Source organism: Castor canadensis, chromosome 4 (genome assembly GCF_047511655.1).
Source record: "Castor canadensis chromosome 4, mCasCan1.hap1v2, whole genome shotgun sequence".
NCBI lineage: Eukaryota > Metazoa > Chordata > Mammalia > Rodentia > Castoridae > Castor > Castor canadensis.
In genome coordinates, this window is record NC_133389.1 from 29,412,421 (window position 1) to 29,439,988 (window position 27,568).

Below are 27,568 nucleotides of genomic sequence, written 5' to 3' on the forward strand. Positions count from 1 at the left end.
ATGATGCCCCAGAAGAAGAAGAGGAGGAAAAAAGACATCGACTTTCTGGGTTTGTACGAGCAGGAGCTGCTGAACTATGCTTCAGAGGATGACGAGGATGAGCTGGAGCACGAGTACTACAAGGCCAAGGGTGCGTGGTCCTGCCAGGTGGGGTGGGGCACATGGCTGTCCAGATCTGTCTCTGGTTCTACAGAGCAGTTTGGGATTGGACCCACAGGTTATCCCGTGTGTCTGTTCTGCACTCCTTTGAAGGAAGCAGGGTAGGCACCACGCCAGGGCTCCCGCGGCGTGGAAAGTGAGGCGACTTGCCTTTAGAGTCTAGTGAGGCAGAACAGACCAGAAGTGCAGTGCCCCAGGTTTGCCAGTTGCCAGACTCTTAAGTAGCATTCCAGCCTGCACCCGCAGATGTGGTCTGTATCGGACTGAGACCCCTGATCGGCCAGGCTGTGACGGAAGGAGAGTTAACCTCTCGTCCTGTGCCCAACATGGGGTGGATGCTGCTGGCCAAGTGAGAGGGGCAGGTCTTTGATTATATCCAGTGTTTAACAGTTCTGTGGCTGCATGCAAGTCTGACCATTGGGCTCATAGTCTCGGTCACTCTGAAGCCTGTGATGGTGGTGTCCTGCATGGTTTGTCCTTAGTCAAACCCTGACACAGACCTGGCTCAGACAAGCCGATCTGAGCTGTGGCACCATCAAGGCTGTGGCTTAGGGAGGACCCTTCCCAGGTATCTCCTGAGGTTGTGCAAGAAGGGAGGGGTCCAGAACAAACGGGGATGACCACTTCCTCCAGTCACACATGCCCCAGGTGGATCATCTAGCTGGGGGATGGGCAGCAGGCTAGAGTGATCTACCCAGCTGCTGGTGAGAACATTCTAGATCCTCTCAGACAGCATTCCCTGCCCACTTCTGTTCATGGGCAACGTGTGTCTCAGTGAGACCATAATGGTCCCTCTCCCTTTTTGAAGTCTTTCATGGCCATTCTCTCATTTGATCGCCAAGGTCCCTAAGAACGGTCAAGGCAGGGTGATTAGTCCCATTGCACAGGCTCTGAGACAGTAATGACTTGAGCAAAGTTGTAAGCGTGACAGAGGATTAGAACTTGAAGTGTCCTTTCTCAAGCACGTCCCTTATTTCATCTCACAGTGGTGCTGTGAGATGTGTACCAGGCTCTGTGCTAAGCACTTTATTCCCCTGAACCAGTTTCATCTTCATAATGCATGTGGAAAGGCAGGTTGGATTTTCAAGGTCAGGATCCTGAGGCACAGAGTGGCTATGTAACTTGCCCAAGATCACACAGCTAGTAAGCAGCAGAGTTAGGATTTGAATCTGATTGGTTGAAAAGTCCTTGCTCTTTTTTTTTTTTTCTTTTTTTCAGAATTGGGGTTTGAACTCAGGGCTTTGTGCTTGACAGGCAGAGCAGGTCCTTGCTCTGTACTGCCCGGACTTGACTGTGATAAACTAGATGGAGAAGGTAAAGCTGGGGGAGGAGTGCCCACTGGCATTTCGTAGACACCCACTGACTTTCCAGTCTCCTGCGGAGCCCTGGTGAAAACTGTGGCTGATGCTGACAGTAATTATATGCTGAACTCCAGCTGCACTGTCCTTGTCATCCTTTTACTTTTAAAAGGATGGGTCTCCTGCTCCCCTTGAGCTCTGGGGTCCGGTATTTCTTGAAGAGTCTTTTTTTTTTGCAGGGGGAACTAGGGTTTGAACTCAGATCTTTGTGCTTGCAGAGAAGATGCTCTACCACTTGAGCCACACCTCCATTCCATTTCACTCTGGTTCTTTTGGAGATGGGATCTTGCAAACTATTTGCCTAACTGGCCTCAAATTGCCATCCTCCCAATCTCTGCCTCCTAAGTAGCTAGGATTATAGTTGAAAGCCACTGGTGCCCAGCTTCATGGAGAGACTTGATGAGTGTGCTGAGGAGGAGGACAAGCAAGGAAACAGGTCCAGGTGTACCTTCTCTGGCTACCCTGGAGTTCACCAATGACCAGAGGGAGGACCACAGCTAGCTTAGGGCTCTAAGGACAGCTGAGCCTGGGATATGGATCTGCTTTCCAACCAAGGCAAGTCCTTGCTGAGAAGATGCTGACTCAGATACGAACCCTGATAGCATGTCTTCCGACACCATTTCCCAAGGCAGATCTCCTTGGGGTGTTGTTACTGGAGACAACAGCAGTGGTAGTGATGTGATCATGATGGTGGTGATGAAGATGTAATGGAAATAGTGATGGTGGGGACCATTTTTCATTCTGCTGTGGAGGAAAGTCTTGTAAGATAAATTCCCAGAAGTGGAAATGAAGGATCAGTGAGTAGAGTATGAACATTGAAAACTTTGTTGTATTTAATTTAATCCTTACCACATCCTTCAGGGAAGAAATTATCCTCACTTCTGAGAAGAGGAGGTTGAGGTTCAGTAAGCTATTCAAGTGAAATTACATAGGCAGCAATGGTGGAATTGGGATTGAAATCCTGATCAGTTGAGTCCCACAGTCTTTATTCATTTCATTGATCACTTCATTCATTTCTTTGTTCACTCCAGCTAATCATCAACCCAGGTAATTCTCTGTTGAGTGCCTCCCATGTGCCAGGCTCTGTGCTAACAGTAACACTGTGCTGTCGTTAAGTATTCTTTGTGCTGACTAGGGGACTTTGTTAGTTGTGCTCCTCCCCTCTGAAGTCAAATAGAATTTTGAGTTTTCCACAGGTATCAGACTTCCACAAAACAGTTCTTCAGCTATAGCAATTGAGTTTTTCAATTAAAAATTTTAAATTGAGGAACAATGTGTATGTAGTCCAAAACTCATAAAGGTACAGCATGAGGAATTTTTGCCTGTGGCCATGCTTGTGTCACCACTATTCAGATGAGGACATGGAGCACTTGCAGCCCTCACACAGCTCCTTCATATCCTTCCACAGAGCTAACACCTCTCCTGAATCTATCTTCAGAAATCAGTTTCGTTTTTCTTTCTTGATCTTCATATAAATGGAACCATGAATCGTGTACGTTTTTTGTGCCTATCTTCTCTTTCACTCAACATTACAGTGGAAAGATTTATTATCTTATTATATGTGTTGTACTAATATGTTATATTATCTTATTATACGTTGTGACACAACATATAATATAATAAGGTTGTTCTGAACACATCACCATTTGTCTAACCATTCTCTTGTTAGTGAATATTTGAGTTATTTCTGGGTTTTTCCTTTTTTGGCTATTATGTATAAAGCTGCTACAAATCTTGCACACAACGTTTTTTTTAAGATTTCTTTTTGATAGTACTGGGGTTTGAACTCAGGGCCTCACACTTGCTAGGCAGGCACTCTACCACTTGAGCCACTCTGCCAGCCCTTGTACACAACTTTTGGTGGACATGGGCACTCAATTGTCCTGCATTTATAATTGGATAAAGAGAACTGCTGGGTCACAGGTAAGCTTATCTACCAGAGCTTGTATGAGCTACAAACCTCCCTCCCCTGCCCCATCACATGTGAGAGGGACAATAGGTCCACTTCCTTACCAATACTAGGAATTGTCACTCTTCTTAATTTTAGCCATTCTGATGGGTATTTGGTAATGACTTCTTGTCATTTTGATTTGCATTTCCCTGGTGAATACTGACGCTGATCTCTTCCCTCCATGTTTATTGGCCATTTGGATATCCTCTTTGGTGACGTGTCTGTTTAAGTCTTTTGTGTACTTTTTAACTTTATTGACTTATAATTTACTTGCAATAAAGTGCAACTATTTAAAATTTTCTGTTTGATTAGTGTTATACCATGTGACCACAAGGATGCATTATAGAGAGAACATTTCCTTTAGGGAGCCCAAAGCTTCCCTGTCTTTCTTCCTGTCAGTTCTCCTACTCCCATCCCAGGAAGTCACTCTCCTGTTCCCAGGTACAATGGATGAGACTTATCTTTTATTGAGTTTTATTGAGTTATTTATAAATGCTATTATAAAGAATGTAGTGTTTTGTGTCTAACGTTTGCTCAGCGTAAGATGCTCGAGCTTCATTCATATTGCCTATCAGAGTTTATTCTTTTTTGTCCCATTATATGGATATGCCATGATTCGTTTATCCCTTCACTTGCTGAGGGACGCTTAGGCTGTTTCTGGTTTGGGTTTGTAACTACTAGGAACATTTGTGCTCACAGGCTTTTACACGGACATGTTTTCTTTCCTCTTGGGTAAATACCTAAAAGTGGAATTCTTGGATTCGATGGTAAGTGTGTGTTTATCTTTTAAAGACATTATTGTCTATTTAAATAATTGTATCGCTTCTCTTTTTCTTATCTATTTGTGAGAATTTTTTTGAGCAGGGTTTTGCTATGCAGCTCAGACTGGTCTTAAACTTGAGATCCTCCTGCCTCCGTTTCTAGAGTACTAGGATTACAGGCATGCACCACTGTGCCTGGCTATTTCTTGATCCTCCTGCCTCATCCTCCTGGCCTTGTTGACTGGCATGATGCCTTCCTATTTCTGTGAATTCTTTATGTCTTCTAGGTCTGAGTCTTCTTTTGGCTACATGTACTTCAAACACCATTTCCTACCCTGTGGCATGCTTTGGCATTCTCAATTAATGTAATTATAATTATAATTAAGTCTAATTGATTAGTTGATTTATAGCCAATTTCCTATTTAAGAAGCAGCTGTGTCCCCCTGAATCAGCTGTTGAGGTAGCTTTCTCATTCCTCTCTTGAATCCCACACCTTCCTTCTCTCCAACTCAAGCATCTCAGGCCTCTTTATCTTCTCTCGTGTGAAGTGGTTCTGGAATGTCTATCAGGCTGGTCATTCTTCCGTGGATGCTTGAATTAGAAATGCTCTTGTGTATGTGAGATTCCTTTGAGCAATACTCCAAGCCCCAGAGTTGTCACTAAAGGGTCAAGCTTGCCATCAGGGGTTATTTGCAGATCAGGCTCCCCTGTGGTGTAGGCTGTGAGGGTTCTGTTTATCATGAGAGACAAAGAGTCACACATATGCACTGCTTCCTTCTCAGATCCAGGGCTTTGTCAGATCCAAGGACATTAAAAGGTTCAACTCGCACCTAAACACTGCTGCTCCTGAACTTCACAAGCCTGGAAGAAGCGTGTTAGCTCCTGAAGGGCTTCTGGAATACATCACATGCATGTTAGTTGAGCTAACATCCTGTCTGCCAAAGGAACAGGCTGTTAGTTAGCTCCTAGAGCTGAAATGGACCTTTATGCACAAACAACAATAGTTTTAAAAAAGAAAGGCTATTTATTGAGTGTCTTCTATGTGCCAGAGTCTTTACAGATATCATCTTTAATCCCCAGAACAATTCTGCAAACCAGGTAATATCATCCAGCATTATGGGAAGGTTGGTAGTTGTCCAGAGGCACCCTGCTCCTAAGTGGAGAGCCAGTGGTTGCCCCCAGATCTCTGTGGCATGGACATCCAGCACTTTGTCAGAGTCCACAGACTCATGGACTTGCTGTAGAATGAAGAGTATCTATAACACACCTGACACAGGCCTGGCACACAATAGATGCTCAAAGGTGTTTGTGTCTCCCATGTCCTAATCCTCAACTTTGCCATTTGCATGTGGGATGAGCTCCCTCTGTGGAATGGACTCTATGGGTTGATTGGTTTGGATAATGGGCATCAAACCCCTCCTGATATCCTCCTAATCAGGTGGTCTTCTTCAGGGCAGCTCAAATGTATTCAGCAATTGGTTGGGCACCTGCTCTGAGAAGACCTGAGGTAGGAATGAAAATAGGTTTGCTGTAATAATCAAGCCCAGTGATATACAAGGAAAGTCTCCTAGCTCAGGGACAGCACATAGTAAAAAATCAATCAATATAATTTATGCCTGCAATTATTAAGCACCGGTATTCAGTATCTTTTCTCTATGGTACTGGGATTTGAACTCAGGACTTATACACTTTCTTACAGGTACTCTACTGCTTGAGCTACTCGGTCAGCCCAAGCACTGGTATTCATACATTTCCACTATGTAGTGGACATCTGTCTTAAGTCCCCAATATTTCAAACACCCTCTCCACATTCTTCTGGCTCCCCACATTGTGAATTCCACCTTCCCAACATGGAGTCATTTTCTCTTGCTCAGCCTCCCTTGCTGCATGCATGTGTGGGAGGTTCCCAGATCAGCTGTTCTAGAGCAAGGCTCTGATTCAGAAATCATCCTTTTTATGAACTACACAGGGAACAGTTTTTTGGTTTTTTTTTTTTAACTTTTGGGATTTGAGCTTAGGGTCTTACAGGCACTCTACCACTTGAGCCACACCCCCAGCCCCTTCTCTTAAAAAAATTTTTTTTGAGACAGGAGTAGCAGCTGAATGGGAAGTGACGTGGTTGTTTCCCCTTCTTGGCAGAGGTGATGTGGTTCTAGGGTAGCTGGAGGCAGCCACTCCACCAAGACCAGGTTTATGTGGATTCTGGGAGTTGATTCTAGAATTGGGTCTAGGGCACATGCCTGCAACCTTTCCAACATTTCTGCTTGCTGTCTAACATTCCCAGTCATCCTACTTGTTTCACTTGATTGGAGTAGATTTCGCTGTCTTTAATTCAGGTGGATTCTTGCCTTCTTTCTCCAGAAAGCAGACAAGACTCTTACAGGACTGATGCCTTTTCAGGAAAGTGCTGACAGCAGGGGGACCAAGAGAGGGAACTCAGTACCTCTGGTAAAGAGAGAGCCTTTAAGTAGCTCTGTATACCCAGCCCAGGGGTGGCTTTTTCTGGGCAGGTTGTGACTGGGCCTGTCCCCCTGCTTTCAGATTCTTCTTCTGCAAAAGGGGTGCATGGTATTAAGAGTGAGGTTTGGGACTTCCAAGAGGAGCTTAGTATGGAAGAAAAGTAAGATTCCCAGAGTACTTTGTGCCTAGGCATACCCTGCAAGGCTGGAAGGAGTCCTGCTTCTTTCAAGCTTGCATGGGATTTTGGGTTCTCTTCTGAGCCTGCAATCTGTCTTCTTTCCTCCTCCAGTATACGAGGTGGTCACAGCCACAGGGGACGTTCGAGGTGCAGGGACAGATGCCAATGTCTTCATCACAATTTTTGGAGAGAATGGGCTCTCTCCCAAGCTCCATCTTACCAGCAAGTGAGTACTACCTGAACACTTGAGCCACTCTCCAAGCATTTTTTTTTTTTTTTTGCTTTAATTATCCTCCCCTCTTCATAGGGTCTTGTGTTTTTCCCTGGGGCCACTTCGAACTCGATCCTCCCAATTTCCACCTTCAGAATAGCTGGGATTACAGATGTAAGCCACTGCAGCTGGCCTTTGCCCTTTCTTGATTATATGAACAATAATCCCTAAATTGGCTCTTGTAAGAACTCATAATTGTTTGTCTCTTGATGTGGGAGAATAAACACCCTGAAGGAAGAAACTTGGGTCTAGGTCCAGTGTTACCACTTAGTTCCATGTAACTTTGGCAAAATCTCATTGTATTCAAGGCCTTGATTTCCCATATATCATCACAGAACTGTTGGGAGAAGGAGTGCTGGGAAGATCATGCCTGTGAGGGAGCCGTGAGATTAAAATGCTCTGCACTGAGGTCTCAGGGGACCAACATCATATTAAAGATCCATATAGACGTGTGGATCACGCCATGTATGTGCTGTGTGTGCATCTGAGTGTGCACTAGAAACGCTAGTGTCCTCCACCTTATTATAATCCCCTGAGGGCAGGAACCGCTCTTTCTCTTTGGTCCTCTTCCCACCACATACGTGCATACACAAGCACACACAGTGTGTTAACACAGCCACAGAATTTCAGAGAAAGCTAGGGACCTTAGGGACGGTAGTTTTCAGTCTTTGCTGAGTGACAGGGACTTGACCAGTTGGTTCTGGGACCCCATCTCTCCATCTTTCAGAGACACTTCACTTATGATTATCTTACCCACTGGATTTCTGGGTAGGATTCTGTTTGAGCCAAAAGTTCCACAGCCATGAAAAATTTGAAACTCCCGATCTAATCTGTTCACAGAGAAACTGAGGCCCAGAGAGGAATGGTGAGTGGTTCAGAGTCCTGGAGTTTTTTGAGGATGAAGCTGATCCTCAATCCATGTTCCTGGTGTAGCCATTCTTGGAGTCCCATTGGAGCTCCAGGTTGTGGCCTGTGGGATTTATGGTCTGGCGCCTCCAAGGACACAGGGGAAGCTGTAGAAAGATGGGGTCCTGAAACGAGGCAACTTTGGACTCTGAGCCTCATGGACTGACCAGGACTGTGATGTGTCTCATTCCAAATGTGAGCTGTGGCACCCACACAGCAGCACTGAGGCAGCCGTAACACGCCATTTTGTTCATTTCTGCAGAGCAGGGTACCTGCCTCCTTGTACTGTGTGTGACTCGCTCGTGGAAGCCTTTCCCTCCAGTGATGTGGGCACGGTAAAGGGAATACATGAAATATCCATCCTCTTTGCCATGTGTTCCCCCAGTGTGTACCAGCGTAGGGAGATGTCACTAGCACAGAGGAGATTGCCAACTGGTTTCTGGGGTCTGCAACCTGCCTTTTTAAGCAAAAAGCACCCTTTTCTCCTTTTAGGTGAGTCCTTACTGTCATTACTCTTTTCACGCACACAATATCCTCAGATTCCTCCCCTCACCTATTCGCTCACCAAAACCTCCTCTCAGGCAGACTCCAGAATCACTGTTATAAACTGGTGTCCCTCTTCTGGAAGTCTGAGTGTCAACCTTCCCTCTCAGTAGGGAAAGAAAGGCTACATTGTGATGAAGGGAAAGAAAATGAACAGGAGTCAACACTCCCCAGAAGCCTGTGCGGCTGTCGGTGGGGTGCTCTGCCTAGATCTGTGTCATCCTCCAGGTTGGACAGCAAGAGCACGGGTCTGGCCAGGACCCCTGTTGGGCTGGCCAGAAGCATTCAGCAGCATCCTGTGAGCACAGGTGGGTGTATCAGCTGGGCCCTGGAGAGGCCAGAGAGGGCTGTGTAGAGAGGTGATGGACCGGCCAGGTGAGGGTCCACAGAAGGGCAACCAGAGACTTCAGCACCTCCTTTGGTTCCTAGTGAATAGTCAGAATTCAGCAAATGCCAGAGGTGTCATGTGGCCAGAGTGAGACTTCACAGGAAGGGACAAAACCTGGGCCTCCAGTGCTGAAAAGGTCTCAGATAAAAGGAGTACAAAAGGGTGGATTAGACTAAGAGGAACAGCTTGCCAGAGTGTGGAGACAGTAGGGGAGGTGCTTGTGGACCTGGAGGAGTCCTGTAGCTGGAAGTTGCACTGCTATGTTGAGGGGCAGAGAGGAGACAGACGAGAAGAGCCAGGCAGCCATGTTTCAGAAAGCCTTTCTTGAAAGCTAAGCCGTGGACATTCAATTTATGATGGAGGCCAAGATCATTTGTGAGGGAAAGGGCTGAGTCTGGATGCAGCAAGAACTGAGAACAAATCTACAAAGAAAACTGTGTAGATTGCCACATCTGAGACTCCTTTCAATTCAAGGTAGAAACTCCAGGTCTGGGAGACTATTGCTTTCTAGGGATGCAGGCTACCTGAGCAACCCAGACTCAGATGGCAACTGAGGTAATTTTGCTCAGTTGAATACAGATGCAGTTAGCTCAGGCCACCACCAACCCACCCCATCCCTGGGGTCCACAATATCTTCACATCTCACTGTCGTTCTCTTTGCACCCAAACCCACTCCAGCCAAAACCCCTATGTCAGCTGGAGCCATGCTCCTTGTCTTACACACACATGCACACGTGACATTTTTGTATGTAACAGACTTGACTGAGAGCTCCAGGTTCTAGAAAGAGTTCACATGGCAGCACGGCCAACCACTTCAGATGGAATACTAGACTTAGTGCTAATATTCGGCCATTGCTTTTCTTAGAATTTCTCACGACCCCTTCTCATGACCTCTGGCAATGTCTCCTACTCAGTCCTATGCCTTCACCTCTGTGCCCTAGGACTTTACCTTCCACTCTCAGACGGCTTAGCAGTTCCCCACCCCCAAATTCCCTATAATTCCTGCTCCAAGAAGAACGTGGCACCTGATGTTAAAATGCAAATTGTATTCATCCTTATGGTCTGGTGCTTAAATTTCTCAGAACACATCGGACCTTCTCTTAGACAGTAAAGAAGGTGACAGGTTTCCTAGACTCTCCCACTAGTGAACTCCACCTCAACCCCCATTCCAGTGAGGGGCTCAGAGCAACCCACCTTCTGAGTCCCCTGCTCCCTTCCTTTGCCCAGGGCCACCCCGACATGGGACCCCAAGTTCAGGACATGGCAAAAGGATGGGATCTCATGTATCATCTGGAACACAGTTTCCTGCTGACAATTCACCACCCAAGCATGTGGGAGAATGGCTGGCATTTTAGCCTGATGGCTCTGCCTGCTTGGCAGCTAAAATGCCCTGTGGAGGCTATCCTTCTGGGCACAATCCTTGGTGCGTGGCACAGGCAGGGCTATGCATGACATTTAACCTTCATTTGAGAACCTGGGGCCATGGTGAGGCCCAGCCTCCCACAAGGAAATGTGAAGAGCCTGCACTTGTAATATTTCCTTTGAACAGGGTGCCTCAGTCCTTTGATATTTCTACCCCAGTCTGTTTCTTGAGGCCCACAGGCATTTACATTCTGACTTAACCAGAGGTGGGCATTCCAGAATCTGACCCCAGAGTGGGTGGGATGTGGAACTCATTTGGGATGATCCCAGCCCCTCCCTGAGGCAGGTAGTCCATGGAGCCATCCTTTGCAGTCTTTACTCTCTGAAGAGAGAGCCCTGGGATAGGGAGGAGGCTTTTCCTCCTCTTCCAAGGAGAGACTGGTCTCCATCTCATGAACACTGAGGAAGCTTACTGCATATCCACACTACCCTGAAACCTCTCATTGTGACCCTGAGGTGGCCTGGAGCGTTCCCTCTGCCTTGGACTCTGCTCGCCCTGGCATATCTCTCTCCCTGCATCCCTGACCTGAATGATCATAAAGCATCAGGACTGGTTATTTAACAAGCACACTGGAACATGTCATGGGTGCAGGGCTCCCCTTTGCTGAAGGCAGCTGTCAGAGCTTTCCTTCTGGAACTCTATTCAGAGGTGCCCCAGAAAACCAGCTGCTTTCCTTCTAAGTCACACCTTGCCTTTGGCTAAAATTTGCCGTCCTCTCCCTTGTTCACTGGCAGTGGCTGTTCACCCTTAGACAATGAAGCCCAGCAAATTCCCAAACCTTCCAAAGAATTTGTACCTGAAAGCTCATGGGCTGGGGTAGGGGCAGGGATGGTGAGGAAGGGGAGGAGTTCATCTCTGAAAGTCAGAATTATGCTTTTTTCATAATTGCAAAAGTAATATGTGAAATTTGAGAACAACAGAGACAATAACAAATCAGCAGCACGCCCTCAGTCTTAGCACCTAGACGTGATGTTTTTGTATAAACTTTCCCACTCTTTGTTTTTGAATGAAGATGGTATCCTGTTTGTATTGTTCCTTCTGATCCTGCAGTCCATTTAAACCTCTGTTTTCTTTTAAGCCTATATCATAAGTCTGTTTTTGTCCCATTAAATATTCTTTTATAATAAGATTTTCAGTATTTAAAAAATATTCTATCATATCTTTTCCCAGGGTGACTATTTCTCGTAGTATTTATTTGATGTAGAAACTTGTCTATTTATTCTAAAAGTCAGTTATTTTGTCTTATATATTGAAAGAGAAAATACCATTTATTCAATTCTTTGTTTCTCATTCACAAACTCCTGATGTGCAGAATCGATGTCCACGTATTTTCCAAGTTATTTAACAGCTGCTGTGACTTTGAACCTAAACCCCGGGGTGTGGTATTCTTCACCCTTGGGAGTGCAATTCTCACATCAGTCAGACCCCCCTGAGTGCTGGTTTGGTTTAGTTTCCCTTTTAAATGCTGGGTTCAGGAAGTTTCTTTTCCCAGGAAGGAGACCAAATGGTTCTTCACGGAGGAAAGTTCTTATTTCCTTGCTCTTCCTCCAGGGCTAACAAACAACATTCACCGTCTTTCTTTCATTGGTGGTGGAGGAGAGACTGTGTGCCCAGCATTGCCTGAATCCTCCCTTCTGCCCTGGACAAGACCCTCCCTGAGCTCAGACTCATGCTGCCAGCCTGGGCACTCCAGCTAGCCTAGAAGTTTCTGCCAGTCTCTCCTCACTTTTCTGTACCCAGGCTGAACCTTTGGGCTTGTTTTCCCCGACAAGGTGGCCTCAGTGTACATTTGTGTGAGCTCTGTTCTGCTTTAGGAGAGCCTGGGCTCTCACAGCTTCTGGGCTTCTGGGCTGTGAAAACCCCAAAGACCTTCTGTTACTGAGTCTGAGCCTTATAGCCTTGGAAACAAGACCCTCATGTCCCTTTTATTTTAAACCACACTGATGGCCAATAAATAGACTATATTAGTTAGCTTTCTGTTGCTGTAACCATTACCTGAGATAAATCAACTTAAAGAAAGGGAAAGGTTTATTTTGGCTCACAGCTTGGGAAGTTTGAGTTCATGATTAGTTGGCCCTGCTGCTTTTGGACCTGGGGGAGGCAGCACATTGAAGGAGGAGCCAATGATGGAGGAGCCAGTAGTGGAGGAACCCACTCACTTCATGGCAGCCAGGAAGCAAAGAGAGAAACAGGAAGGGCTGGGGTCCCAATTCCCCTTCAAAAGGGGAGATCTACACTGTCTATGGGGCAGGAAGAACTGCCCCAGGTCTGGGCTCCAATGGCAGGAGTACAGGCCACTCAGAGGATGGAGCAGATGTCATCATGAGACTCAGCGTTCCACTCCAGGAAGATTCCACAGCAAAGTGACTCCAGCCCTCCTGTGTCTAAGCTGCTTGAGTTTAGGATGCCCTGGAGTCAGGACTTGCCTGGCACTGCCTTGCTGAACGTCTCAGGTGTTCCTCTGTTCACACTGTTTGCAAGATTCTGATATGCATTTCCTCACTGCCCCCACTTCCCTGGTTGCTGGTTTGGGGTGGAGTATTTGCTTTCTTGTTCAAATGGCAGGACCAGGGGCTGCCACCCAAGGTCTGCATCCACTTGGGGCTGCCATTCCAACTCTTCTTACCAAGAGCAAGACAGGCCAGGGGGAGAGGCCAGGAGGCCTGCAGACCTACGTGCAGCAAGGCATCCATAGCACCTTCCTTCCTCCTTTACCCTGACCACCTGAGCAACGAGCGGGTATGGGATCATGACTCTGGAGAGAGACATGCTGGTCCTAGCTCTGCTACCAACTAGCAATTTACTTGTCCATATAATAGTGAATATTGTCTACGATTGCCTCAGTGACTCAAAGCACAGATCAAATGAGATCCTTGACATATGAGCAAGGAATGAGTCTACCCATCCTTGCCCTATTCCTTTCCAACCATGTCCGAGAGGAATCTCAAAGCAAGATCTGGTTGCATGTAGTTCTTTCCAGAAGTGAAATGATGGAGGAGGAAGAGGATGCCAGCTCTTGGCTCTGCTCCTGGGCCTGTGGTCCAGGTGCTGATCTGCACTAACTGCTCTCCCATTCTTTGTAGGAGTGAGTCTGCCTTTGAGAAAGCCAATGTCGATGTGTTCCGAGTAAGAACCAACAACGTGGGCCTCATCTATAAAATTAGGTGAGAGTTGGCCCCTGATCAGTGTGGGGGTGGAGATGAAGGCACTATTGACACCTTCTGGGCATTAATTACTCTCCAGATACCACTGGAAATCACAATGTCCTAAACCTCTGCATTGGAAATTCATTTCTTGGGTTAGGGCAATTTGAGACAATTTTTTGCAAAGTTAAGACATATGCTCTGAGAGACAATATAGCACAATGGTTAGGAGCAAGAACCCAAGTCCCGATTGCCTGGGTTCAAGTGTCTGCTCTGCTATTTATTAGTTGTAGGACTGTGGACAGCTTATCTTCTCCTTGCTAACTACTTCCTTTCAACTTCATGCTCATTTGTCAAAATGTTACAGCACCCTTGGTCTGATTGTACCTTGGTCTGATTGCCTGGACAAAGAACAAATTTGGCCTCATTTCAGATCTAATTTTTCTTCCAACCACTAGAAAATTTAAGACTGTGGAGTCTTTGTAGGGGATGTAAGGGGACATGAGGACCCTGGGCACTGGCTGTGTGGGAAGAGGAAGTTACGAGGGAAGAGGAAGTTACGAGGGAAGGGGCTCCTGTGGGGAAGGCTGGGAAAGAGTGACGGTATATGGGAAAAGGTGGTTACTAGCTGAGGTCCTACTGGGTGCTTGGCTCTGTGCCAGGCAGAGGAATGCACTCTTGCAAAAGATGGGTACACTGTATCACTCGTGTCATCTGTGTGCTGGGGTCATGTTATATTGGGCTGTGGTTGGCCTGGGTTAAAGCCCTGGGCTGAGATGAGATGTTCCATGTATAGTAAGGTCACCCAGCAGCCATGTTCTGGGGAAGAAATGAGCTGGAAAGGCTGGAAGGGGGATTACAGGAAGTAGGAAAAGGTCTGGAGGACACAATTTGAGGAGCCCATGTCTATGCTGATCAATACAGAAGGTTCTGGATACATTGTGCACTTGAAATGTGGCCAATCCACATGGCAATGTGCTATATGGATAAAATGTTTTTTAGGTCTAGTATAAGAAAAAGATTGTACAATATATTGTTAATAAATTTTACATGGTTATATGTTGATAAGTGGAATACAATATATTATTAAAATTAATTCCATGAGTTTCTTTGTATCTTTTAAAATATGGCTACTAGAGAAATCCAAAATTACATGTGTCTCACATGACATTCTATGGGACAATCATAGTCTAGGTGGCTATGGTATGTCTAAGAGTGGTATCTGCTAGTTGTGGTGATTGGGAGTCATGAAGAGAGGGTCGTAACTCCGAGCAATGGGAGAGGGAAATGGAGCCCAGGAGACAAGCCAGGTGCTGCAAGATGGCTTGTTACATGGTCTAGTTGGGCTCTGCTTTCTGTTTATTCCCTTATCACCCCTCCCTTTGAGTAGGTATTGATGAATTTTTTTTCAACCTTGACTCAGTTGGGCTTCAGGAAGTGGTGGGTGGGTACAGCTTGGGTCAGAGCAGGAAGAAGTAATACTGCCAGAGACCAAAGTTAGGAAACAGCACTGATCAGAAAGGACTTGCAAGGCACAGATCCAGACATTCCAATGCAAGCCTTGGGGATCCTAGAATTTTCCATGAAGGGAAACTTTCCTTTGAAGGTGGTGTAACAGGTAGCAGTCAGTGTGCACAGGTACCTTGAAAAGTATCTGCATTTCATACATGAGGAAACTATTGGAAAACAACAAAAACAAAATGATGGAAGCCGTCTCTGGAGTGGCCAGTGGGAAGGCCATTGGTTCTGCCAGTGAAGGTGTGGGTGTTGGCTTCTGCCCCAGGATTGAGCACGACAACACAGGCTTGAATGCCAGCTGGTATCTCGATCATGTGATCGTGACTGACATGAAGAGGCCTCATCTCCGCTACTACTTCAACTGTAACAACTGGCTGAGCAAGGTGGAAGGTGACCGCCAGTGGTGCCGGGACCTGCTGGCCAGCTTCAACCAGATGGACACGCCCAGAGGTCAGTGGATAAGCTTCCCACCATCCCTCCTTGCCTGGGCTGGGCTCACCCAGGCCCCTGTCTTGCCTTGTTACCTCCTCTCACCACATCTCCAGGAATTTCCTGTTGGCTAGGGCCTGCTCAGTGAAGCCCATCTCTTTCTTGTGGCTTTCCCATGAGGAAAGCTTATGCGTTCAGGGGGTTCAAGGAAGTGGGATGCACAAGAGGACCTGGAGGCCTGATGGAGGATAGGCTCGGCCTGAGGGCTTCCACATTCTCAATGATTCCTGCTGATGGGTGTCTCCCGAGACCCCCTCGGGGATCAATGCAGCCTTCCCCAGCTTCCTATTCCTTCCCTTTCTTGTGATGCCCAAGGAAGTTGAGATACAGCCAAGCCTGGTGAATGAGAATTCCACCAAAGGTCCACCATGCTGCACTCTGGTTCCTCCTGGTTTTATGAGGAGTAAAACAACTTATTTTAAGTAACATCTCTGGCCAAAATCCTTATGTTCAGCTACCTAATTCTATAAGATAACAGGTAGCAAGCAGGACAAAGTATATAAAACACATACTGTATCCCGTGTCCTTTCTTTCCACTCATTTGCTCCCTAAAGTCCTGACCTGACATCACTTCATATGACTATGGCTTATAGTCAGGGGCCATAGGAGGGGACAGGACAGAGAAGTGCCTTTCCACAATCACTCAATAGAACAGTAGGAGGTTAACAAGTTTGTTTTTTCTGTTCTGCCTTCCACCATGTTCCTGTGCAGTCTCAAAGTTCCACCCTTTCTTGAAACTCAGTTGGGCAGAAGTAAACATATCCTCTGTCTTTCTCCAGCTACCTCAGATTTTCCACTTCACAGATAACTTTGAACACTTGGCTTGTTTGTCTGTAATCACTATCATAATAATTTACAACTTTACTGATTTTTTTTTTGCTGTACTGGGGTTTGAACTCAGGGCCTCACTCTTGCTAGGCAGGTGCTCTACCACTTGAGCTACTCTATAGTATGTTAGTGATATTTTTTCTTATTGGTTATTGCAGAAAACTTAGAAAATAGAAAATATGCAAACATAAAAAAAGCATACTTTCATCACCCAGAAAAATAACACTGGTGACATTTTATGCATTCACTTTAAGTCTTTTCCACACACATACAGCCTAGAAAAATGGGCTGGTACAACATTCTTTGTCTCATAGCTTGTTTATTTCTATGCCGTTAAAATTACTCAATATTCTGGGCCAGGAATGGTGGTTCACACCTGTAATTCCAGCAACTTGGGACATGGAGGTAGGAGGATTGATGTCTGAGGCCACTTTGTGCACCCTGTGCAAAAAGTGAGACTCTATCCCAAAAAACAAGCATCCCCCAAACCAAGCCAGATGTGGTAGTGCACACCTGTAATCCCAGCTACTCAGGAGGCAGAGGTAGGAGGATCACATACCAAGGCCAGCCCAGGCAAAGTTAGCAAGAGATATGTGAAAAACAAACTTAAGGAAAAAGGATTGAAAGCATGACTCAAGTGACTAGTGCCTGACTAGCAAGTGCAAGGCCATGAGTTCAAACCCCAGTCCCACCAAAATGAATTTTACTCAGCATTCCTACTTCCATTGGCTGTGTAATGCTCTGAAGCATGGAAACACCACTGTCATTTACTGAATCCCTTATTGTTTGACATTCATTGTGCACTCCCCCCTAAACATTTTTTGCTAATATAAACAGTACACTTAAGTCTTCGCACAGATTTATGACTCTTTCCTTAAAATAAATTCCAAAGAATTTCTAAGTAAATAAGAGGCGCATAGCAGGCTGTCATGCTTGCTTTCTTTTGTTCTGTTAGCCTCTCCTGTTCTGACCTGTTCCTACTTTCAGCTCCTCGTTTCATCTTCTGTTTTGGTCACACACAAGTCTAGGACAGCACTGGCAGGATTAGAGCTTCCAACACATCCTCAATGAGAAAGAATTGATGCAACTCAGTGGATCAGCTTTCCACAGTTACCCAAGGTGCTGATGCAGTGTCTGAGTCCTTGCCTGGGCCCAGCTCCTTGATGGACTGGGAGACACTATGCTTTCGTATTTCCAGACTGGCTTCCCGAAAAAGGAGTGAGAAAAGGGATACCTTCCTTCCTTCCTGGGGTTTGAACTCAGGGCTTCGCACTTGCAAAGCAGGTGCTCTACCACTCGAGCCACACCTCCAGTTGATTTTGCTCTGGTTATTTTGGAGATGGGGGTTGTCATGAACTATCTCCCTGGGTGGCCTAGAACTGTGATCTTCCCAATCTAGCCTCCCAAGGAGTTAGGATTACAGGTGTGAGCCACTGGCACCTGGCAAAAAAAGGGATTTCAAATTTTGAAATGACTGCATTGGTAATCAAAAGGTTAATTTTTTTGGCTTTTTACCTGGAATTATACCAACTTGGTATTTGGCTGCTACTGAACATCTTTGACGATAAAAATAGGGAAGATAATTAGTTCTTCATCCATTAGTTTGATAGGTGGGGTATTTTAAAACGTGGGATGTGTACAGAACTAGAGGGAGGAGAGGATGAAAGGAAACATTCTCAGTGTATATACGACCAGCTCCCACACTCTCAACGGAGGGCAGAGTTTTGGAGAGCCTTGTCCCCTCTCTCCATCCCCAAAGACCACCTTCTGAAGTTCTGACAGATAGTCAGCTGAAACCTTCTTTCGTTCCTGCTCTTTGGGGCAGGCAGGTGTTCTAGGATGTCTGACTGAGCCTCTGAGATGATCAGCAGGTAGCTGTGGGGGTGGAGGAGCAGCACCTGATTAGGTTTCTAGAGGATTCGTCTATTATGCTTCAAGCCCACCCTGCATGTGGGAGCAGAAGGGCAGCTGTGGGGCACAGGACTGCTGCCTGGGTCAAGAAGATTCCCTCCCTGCATGGCTCATGCCTGACATTCGCATGGAGGTGGCCATTTCCTGTCTGGTTCCTCTTTAAATTCATTTCTTGGTGAAAGTACCCAGGATATTCCTCACCTTCAGAGCAATGGTTTTATTAGGGCTCTCACCCTAATACATGGGTTCTACCTAATGGAGCCCATTAGGTAGAAGGGTGACATCAGGAAAAGAAGAGACAGGAAGTCGCAAAGGAAGGAGGGAGAAATTGACCATTCTCTTTTGTGGGTGGAAGACCCTAGAACCAAGTCAATTTCTTAGTTGTTCTTAACTGATTGGTAGAATTCCTACGTCTGACACCTTTAGAAAACTTGGCTTGCTCTCTGGTTTTCTGTGTCTGATATCTAGGCCTTGGGGATCTGTGATTGTGTCCTTAGGAGGTACAGGCACAACCTATGCTGTGTCCCTCAGTAAACCTAGTGGTTCCCCAATCCCAGTCACTCATATTCCACCTTCAAGAATTTTGCCTTATTCAAGAACCACTTGCATTATTCATTACTTCTTCTTCAACACACTTTTTATAGCTTACATTACCTTGTAAGTCTATTTTTAGAAGAACAGTGCATCACTATCACAAAGAGGCACTGTTATCATTTACTATAATTATCAGGTACACACCAGTACACAGTAACATGAATATTAGATAACCCTGGTGTACTACTGCTGGCATCCTATTTCCTGCATCATTGTGAGGGTGGTACTCTTGGAAACACCACCAGCCCTCATCTGAGAGGTGGGGAAAGCAGTGTCCATGAAGGAAGGCAGGGTGCTGGCGATCATATCTGGACCCTCCTTCTCGTCATTCCTTGCGTCACTTTACCCTTATGATATCTCTGGGGATGGTGGTGGAGTGAGGAGAGAGTCAGAAGGCATTTTTGCACAGGTGAGTAAATCAAAACTCAGGGAGTAGTGATCCATCCAAGGTCAAAAGCCATCACTGATGGAGATGGGACTAGAGCAGGGTCTCCTTACTCTCAGCTGAGTTGCTTCCTTCCTGTCTTTTGGGCAGGGCAAGATCAAGGGAATTAGCTTGACTGTCAGAGTCTGAGCGTTGTAAGGAATCATGGAACTCAGCTGGGCCGACCTCCCACTGTCCCAGGAATTCCTTCTGCAGCATCCTCACCATTTGCTTCTCCAGCCTTGGTTCGCATCCAGCCTTTCTTGAGTGGGAAACAGTTCCCTGCCTCCCAGAGCAACCTATGCCACTGCTAAGCAGCACTGGCAACTGGAAAGATCTTCCTGAAATTAAACCCCATACAGTCTCTCTGAGGTTTCTGCTTGTCTTGCTCCAGTCCTTGATCGGCATAGCACAGTGTCTGTCACATGTCAGCCCTTCAGCAGCTGGAAGTCAGGCTTTAGTGGTCCTGGGATAATAGCTCCCTGATCCTGGTCTTTCCTGTGACCCCTCCTCAGGAAAGTTCCTTTCAGCTAGGCTGTGTTTCACAAGGAGGCTCATCAGGACAGATCAAGGGCCTCCCTGGCTCCACTGTCCTGTTTTATTGTTGTTATTTATCATTATTATTATTATTATCATTATTGTAAGGCATGCACAACAAAATTCATCATCTTAACCATTTTAAGGGTACAGATCACAGCATTAAACACGTTTATATTGATTTGAAACCATCCCCAGAACTATCTCCAGATCTAATCCTCTCAACCTAAGACTCTATTCCCATTGAACTAACTGCCCCTCCCCTCTCTCCCAGCCCCTAGTAATTTCTGTTTCTCTTTTTATGAATTTGACAACTCTAGGAACCTCATCTAAGTGAAATCATACAGTAGTTGACCTTTAGTACCTTGCCCATTTCATTTAGCACAGTGTCTTCAAGGTATGACCATATTGTACTATATGTCAGAATTTCATTTCTTTTGAAGGCCAATTAGTATTTAATTGCTTATTCATTCATCTGTCAATAGACCGTTGGGTCATTTCCACCTTTTGGCTGCTGTGAACACGGGTGCACAAATATATCTGCTCAAGTCACTGCTTTCAGTTCTTTTGGGTATATCCCAGGGGTGGAATTGTTCATATGGTAAGTCTATACTGAGCTTTAAGGACTGCTGTACTGTTTTTATGGTGGTTGTACCATCTTGCATCTCCACCATCAAAGTTAAGAGTTCCAGTTTCTCTACATAATGACCAGCAATTGTTTGTTTCCTTATTTTTTTGATAATACCACATTCTAATAAGTATGAAGTAGTATCTCTGTAGTTTCAATTGACATTTTCTTAATGTTATCTTTTCATGTGTTTCTAGCTTATTTGTGTATCTTTGAAGAAGTGTCCATTCAAGTTCTTCACCAGTTTTGATGAAGTTGTTTTTTGTTGTCAAATTATAAGAGTTCTTTATTTTTTGATACTACCCCCTTACCTCTTTCTGATATATGACTCATATTTTTCTCCCATCTCATAGATTTTTTTTACCCTGTTGATCATTTGATCAGTCAGATAGATGAGGATTTACTTCTGTTCTTTTCCATTGGTCAGAATGTCCTCTCTTCTGCCAGTACCATTTCTGTTGCTTTGTAGTAAGTTTTGAAATCAGGAAATATGGACTCTGCAACTGCATTCCGTTTCAAGATTATTTTGGCTATTTGGGGTCCCTTGCTGTCCTACTTCTTTTAATACATTCAAATGGTCTTTTTTTTTTTTTTAAACAGCGATACTATGCGATGTTGACTTTGCAAAGTTCTCTTGTCTGCCTGGGGAAAAAAAAGAGAAAAATACCTGCTCTGTCCCAAGTCTTAGTTCTTATCCAGAACTTTGAGGCCACTGGAGAAACCTCCTGGATTCTCCTCACTCCCACATGAATGAGTGGGGTTCCCATCTTGACTGGCTTCCCCCTCATCTCAGTGGAGTGGTCCAGGCAGACATCACATATGATTAAGCACTTCAAACAAACATAGAGCACAGAGACAGCAGACATCTCATGATTGTCTCCCACTTAGAGTGGGTGTCAGGGGTCCTGGCATCTTCTGGAGTCTGTGGAAGGCTGGCAGGCTCTTTCCCAGCATTATCTGCATTTATTATCCCTGGGAGCGCAGGCTTGGCTATTGAATTGCTCCAGAAGTGCCATGAATTTTCCTTCCTACCATCTGCCTCATGGCATCCTTTCCATTGCCATGGATGCCTGACTCCTTTCCTGCAGGGTTTCTTCCACCTCACCTGGAATGACTCACCTTCATGACAACCTCAAATCCAGAGAGGCAAAGCAGCTCAGTGTCATATACACACTGATGGCAGCCCCTGGCTGGACACTAACCTTGGGTTCCCACACCTCAAGGTGAGGTGTGATCCTTAGCAGCTGCCAGAATGAGCCACTGTGGTTGATGTGGTGCGGTGTATCCCAGGTGTTTCGAGCTGGACAAAGCTGAGAAACACCATATTTTGCAGGGTGCTTCTTTAGGCTCTGACTACTTAATATTTGTCTCCCCAACCAAGCTCAGGTTGACCCGAGGGTAACACTGGGGTCTTGCTCTGTCACACACACCTGCTGCCAGGTCCTTGGGATTTAGGGGTTCATATGAACATTGGTTAGCAATAGGTTTGAGTGCATATGGTGGGTGGGGCCGGGGGGGGTGGGATCCTTTGTGGCACCCCCACAGATGAGGACAGAAGCAGAGATGGGTAGAAAGAGCTCTCCTGGGTGGGGGGGGTGGGGTGCAGAGACCTGGGTTTTAAACTGCTATCTCTCTGAATAGATTTGGGAAGACCCAGTGTTGGGTCTCAAAGAAGTTTGGCAAGGGGTCTGCACCTGGTTGGGAGGCATGAGCAAGACTTGTGTAGGGCAGCCCTTGCCTGGCCTTCTCACTTCCAATCTGATGTCACTTCTTGCCTTCTGGCCAAGCAATTGCCCATAGCCCAGTGCCAACCCACAAGCCCTCCATACCTGGGGAATTACTGAGATGATCATGTGGCTTAAACTAATACTGAACCATATTATGTTGGGAAAGCCCTGCTAACTGGGCAGGAGACAGTTCTCTGAAGCCCAGAGCTGCCTTGTAGCTGGACTGGGGGCTGTTCACACCCCAGGCTGTTCGTCCATGGGCATAACAGCTCACAAATGTGTCAGACTTGGACCTGGCCAGTGGTGGAGGGAGAGAGTCCTTGTACCCACAGGGTCCAGGTCTGTCCCTTCCCTGGCTCCCAGCCTGGACCTGTTCCCAAGGCTTTATTAGGGAAGACCTTCTAGGACACATTTAATCTTCGTTGGTGGATTAATAATGACAGCTGAAGCCAGTATTGTCATACTCTTCACAGAGACCAAAGGACTGCTTGCTAGACGAAAGAGCTCTCCCAAGAGATAGCAGTGTCCTGGGCAGGTGGGCCAGCAGCAGGCCTGAGGTGCAAGGGATGGACCACGTTTTCATCTGGGCTCCACGGAGTCTCACCCAGTCTGGAGCAAGCAAATTGGCTGGGTTTTTGATGTGTTTTTTTTTTGCTATGGCCAATGAAACAGCCAGTGCTGGGGACGGGTAGAAATGGGATTGTTTGTTCTCAGCACTGTTTCTCTTCTTGGCCAATTCATCAGGTAGTTGGATTATAATTTCATTACAGCCCATGCTGTGGTACACAATGATTATCACACAGCTCCAGATGTGCCCTGGCTAGCAACAAGACCACACTAGGCACGGTGCCCATGGTGCATTTGAGGAGCAGACAGGATAAGAAGGGGATTGTGATTAATGTATTAAAGGCACGTGCAAATTGTACTGATCTGCAGTGGATTATGAATCTTCCAGAGGACTGCAAGGTGCAAATGCAAATGACAAATGAAAACAGACTGGATGATTGATGCACAAAGCACCCATGGGGAAGGCTCTGCCAAAGAAACTGGTAGCACGGGTGTATCCCCAGATTCTATTGAACAATACCATAAAGTAATTAAATCATTCATTTTATTTTATTGGTGGTACTGGGGTTTGAACTCAGGGCCTCATGCTTGCTAGGCAGGTGCTCTACCACTTAAGCCATGCCCCCAGCCCTTTTTCCTTTTTAAGATTATTTTTCAGATAGGGTCTCCTGTTTTTTGCCTGGGGTTGGCCTAGCACTGTGATCCTCCTACCTATGCTTCCTGCCTAGCTAGGATCACAGGCACACACTGCCATCCATGCTCCATTTGTTGGTTGATATTAGATCATGTTAACTTTTTGCCCTGGCTGGCCTTGAACTGTTATCCTCCTGATTTCCACCTCTTGAGTAGCTGGGATTACAGATGTACACCACCATACCAGCCAAGTTGTTGATTTCAAAATGTAACTCTCTGGATTAGAAAGCAAATGAGATCTGGTTCTGGTTCTATCACTCAATATCAGTGTGACCAGGGATAGGTGGCAGTTCCTTTTCCCATCCTGTCCTTCCTCTGAGGAGTGGCTGGACCAGGTGACCTCTGGGCGGTCTTTGGGGAATAGTAGAATGTAGATGAGTCCAAGACCAGCTCTCCTCCACTAGGGCTGGAGGAGATTGGATCCCTCTCTGCTGCTGTGGGTACTTCTCCCCTATTTCATCCCCTCCCCTCTTCCCATCTTCTGCATAGGGACTCCCCCTGCCACATGGACTTCCATTCTCTGTGGCCAAAACCTAGTTCTGCCACTCTACACTTACACAAGCATGTACAGATGTCTGCAGTGCTGTGCGTCTGTTTCCCCTGTTTCAACAGGGGCGACGTCAATTCCCACCTTGGAAGGTTAATGAGGGAATGAGCACAGGTGACTTCGTGCAGTGACAGCGTGGAGTAGGTGCTCAGTAAATGATGCAGTAGCAGGCTGCTGTCCCCACTAAACTCCCGATGTTTCATTTCCTCTTCCCTCACATCTACGCTGCTCTGATTCTGAGACGCAGACTCAAGGTTCTGACTTCAGAGCCGCTTGGTGCTGGGATCCACTGCAGGATCCCGTCAGGCTCAAGAGGATGACTAGGAATGGCTCAAGGAGCACCTCTTTTCCCAGCCTACCTCCCTCTCCCTGCTTTAAACGTGGTCCAGGGCTCTGTTGGCTACAGGTGATGTTTGCGACTCATCATTTCTTTGAACCCTAAGGAGATGGCCCCAGGCCCATGGGTGCAGGAGCAAGGGCTTCAGGGCAGGGAGAGCTGGGCCAGCCCTGCAGCATTCGCCTCCTCTGAACTCACAGCAGCTTCCCGCCCACCCCATCTGCTCCCACCTCGCACTGCAGAAAGTCATCTCCGGAAAGAGTGGGAAGAGAGAACCGTTCCCAATGAGGCCTCAGCGAGGCATAGCAGAGAATTTTAGGACTGAGAAGGACTTTATCTACATCTCCTCCACTTTATAGAGGAGAACATGGAAACCCAGGAGAGCTAAGCAACCTGCTCTTGGTCATACAGCATGACTGTGGGAGCAGAGCTGGAGCACTGGAGCCTCACAATACCAGCTCATGCTCCTCCGTCTTTCCTGATCTTAAACACATTCATTCATTGATTCGATGAATGAATTATTTTGGAATCTTCTATGTGTCCAAGTCTGTGCTCAGACCCTTCTATCTCAGAGCTTAGAAGGGAGAGAGCTACACAGATAAATAATCACAGTGCAGAGGACTATAAGAGGGGTGGCCCAGGCCAATGGGATCATGGCGGAAGGGGAATCAGGAGGGCTACATGGAGCAGGTGATGCTCAAGCTGACTTCATGGTTGAGGAGTTGGCTAGACTTTCAGCAGAATGAGTGCCGTTGGGGAAACGAGAGGCTCTGTTGGCACAACGACTTCATTCACACTCAGCTCCCAGAGTCACTGCTGCCTCTGCCCCACAATGGAATCACCGTCTACCACATTCTCCTTCATCCCAGCAGCCAGACCTCTGGAGAATGCATGGGATTGTATATTTGCTCTAAATTTGGTTATTTTGCTTTTTAAATAGGCATTTAAGATAATCTTCTTCCCCTATTGGTAGAAATAGCACTTTATCTGAACTATGACACTGACACTGCATTGGCCCCACCCAGCTGTGGATATCCATTCCAGCACCAGTGGCTTCCTGACTGGACCGCCTCTGAGTTCCAGCTGTTGGCCAGAGAGAGCCCAATGAGAAACAGAGGTGCCAACCACCTGGGACTGGGAGTCCAGCCTGGGTCCTTGGGTCTATTTCCTTCTTTCTCCAATCAGTCCTCAATCCTTCCTCGGCCTCATAGTCATTCTGATCAGCTTGAGGGCTTTTTGTGCCAAGGCCAACTGGTGGGTATAGATTGGCAGGAGTTCGCAAGGGTTTCTTCCAACTCACAGAGGATGTGAACGACTCAAGTATTGACTCTTGTGGCTTTAATTTTTAGTTTCCAGTCACAGGGAAAAAATGGTCATTGTCAAAGTTCAAAAGTATTGTACAAAAAGAACAATAGAAACTTCCATAATTCCATCAACCAAAGATGGTAATAAGCAATTTTTATTCAGCACTTGCTCAATATCAGGCATCATTTTTAACTATCTATCTTCTTAACTATCATCCATTTTTCTATATTTCTTTCTTTATATCTATCCATCCATCTTTTCTTTTCTTCCTTCCTTTCTTTTTCTCTCTCTTTCTTTCTTTCTACTTATCTATCTGTCTATCAATCATCAATCAAGATATCTATCTACCTTGCATAAAATCCATGAGAAAGGCATTATTATCCCCATTTCACAGATGAAGTTCCCCAGAGAGTGAACTTAGTTTGAGGCTTGAACTCAGTCTCTGTGTAAGACCACTTTGGAGACACCCTGTTCTCCTTTTTTTCTGTGGATTTTTTTGTTTGTTTGTTTGGGTTTTTTTTTTTTTTTTGGTGGCACTGGGGCTTAAACTCAGAGCCTCATCCTTGCTACACAGGCTCTGCCACTTGAGCCACTCCATCAGCACCACTGTTAACATGGTAAATTTCCTTCCTATTCTTTCTTCTTTTTCTTTCTTTCTGTCTTTCTTTCTTTCTTCCCTTCCCTCCCTCCCTTCCTTCCTTCTTCCCTCCTTCTCCCCTCCCTCCCTCTCTCAAACACTATATATGATTAAAATACTATTGTATTATAATCAATTTTTAACCATTTTTTCACTTAATACTACAATATAGCACTGGCTAATTTTCTAACAATTTTTAAAAATGGTTGTATAGTAGTCCATAAATGGGAGAATATTAAAGTTCACCTAAACAATTTTGGACATATTTAGGTCATTCCCAATTTTTTGTTATTATCAATGCTATGATAAACATCCTTATAGGTGGACTATGAGCATAACTACTTCCTTACTATAAGCTAATTATTATGCAGAGGGGTTGCACTATTGGCTCGAGGGTTTTGCAGAATGTTGACTTTGACACACAGGATTCACCTGCCTTTCAGGAAGACTGTGTGACGTTCTAGTTCCTTCAGCCTCATGTGAGCAGTACTGTGGGAAGATCAAATCCAGCTGTGCTCTGGAGTCTGGGAAGAAATGGAGCCAAGGTTCTGGGGAGTGGATATGAAGGTCCAGGAGCAGCAGTGTCGGAGCAAAGCAGATAAGAGACGAGGGGTGTGTGGAAAGAGTTCAGCAGTGAGCTACATGAGGGGTTGGGGCAAGATGAACTGAGAGGACTGGAAGTTCATCTACTCCATGCTATTTCAACACGAGACAGAGAGAGAGAGAGAGAGAGAAAGAGAGATCATCAGGCTGACAGTGAACAACTCCTTAGGAAATTATACTAGCTATATATTTATATGGGGTGATGAAAGGGGTGAGTGTTTTTAATTGATGATTGCCCATCAGCCACTATTAATGAATGACTCAGGCTCAGCTGAGGTCAAATCCAGGGACTGTGTTGAGTACACGTTAGCTGCCAATGAACACTACAGATGGCAGAGTTTGGGAGTGGGGCACTTCTGAGGGAGCCTTTGGTGTGAGCTAGACTTGACAGGTGGGCACAATGCCAGTGAGCAGACAGCCGTCCTATTCAGATTCCTTGAGTCCAAATCTGGGTTTCATCCTTTCTAACTGTGTGAATTGGTCGAGATTCTTAAGCTCCTGCTCCCATCATCCCATCAGTATGTCCTCAGAAAGTATTATTTATGTATTTGATTTTTTTTGGTGGTACTGGGAATTGAACTCAGGGCCTTACTACCACTCGAGCCACATCCCCCTCCCAATCCTTTTGCCTTTAGTTTGTCTTTCTTCTAGAGCTTGTGCTTTTGTCCAGACTGGCTTGGAC

At 46.0% G+C, this 27,568-nt stretch overlaps 1 protein-coding gene across 3 annotated transcripts in view; it reads left to right on the forward strand.

Annotated features, from left to right (window-relative positions):
• The window catches only part of Loxhd1 (lipoxygenase homology PLAT domains 1), a 151,965-nt gene continuing 124,397 nt past the window's right edge, over nucleotides 1–27,568 (forward strand). For all 3 annotated transcript variants that reach the window (XM_074069530.1, XM_074069531.1, XM_074069532.1), the window contains exons 1-4: nucleotides 1–130; nucleotides 6,979–7,093; nucleotides 13,482–13,562; nucleotides 15,325–15,509. In XM_074069530.1, coding sequence (XP_073925631.1) covers nucleotides 1–130; nucleotides 6,979–7,093; nucleotides 13,482–13,562; nucleotides 15,325–15,509 — 511 coding nt within the window. The remainder of the gene's footprint in view (nucleotides 131–6,978; nucleotides 7,094–13,481; nucleotides 13,563–15,324; nucleotides 15,510–27,568) is intronic.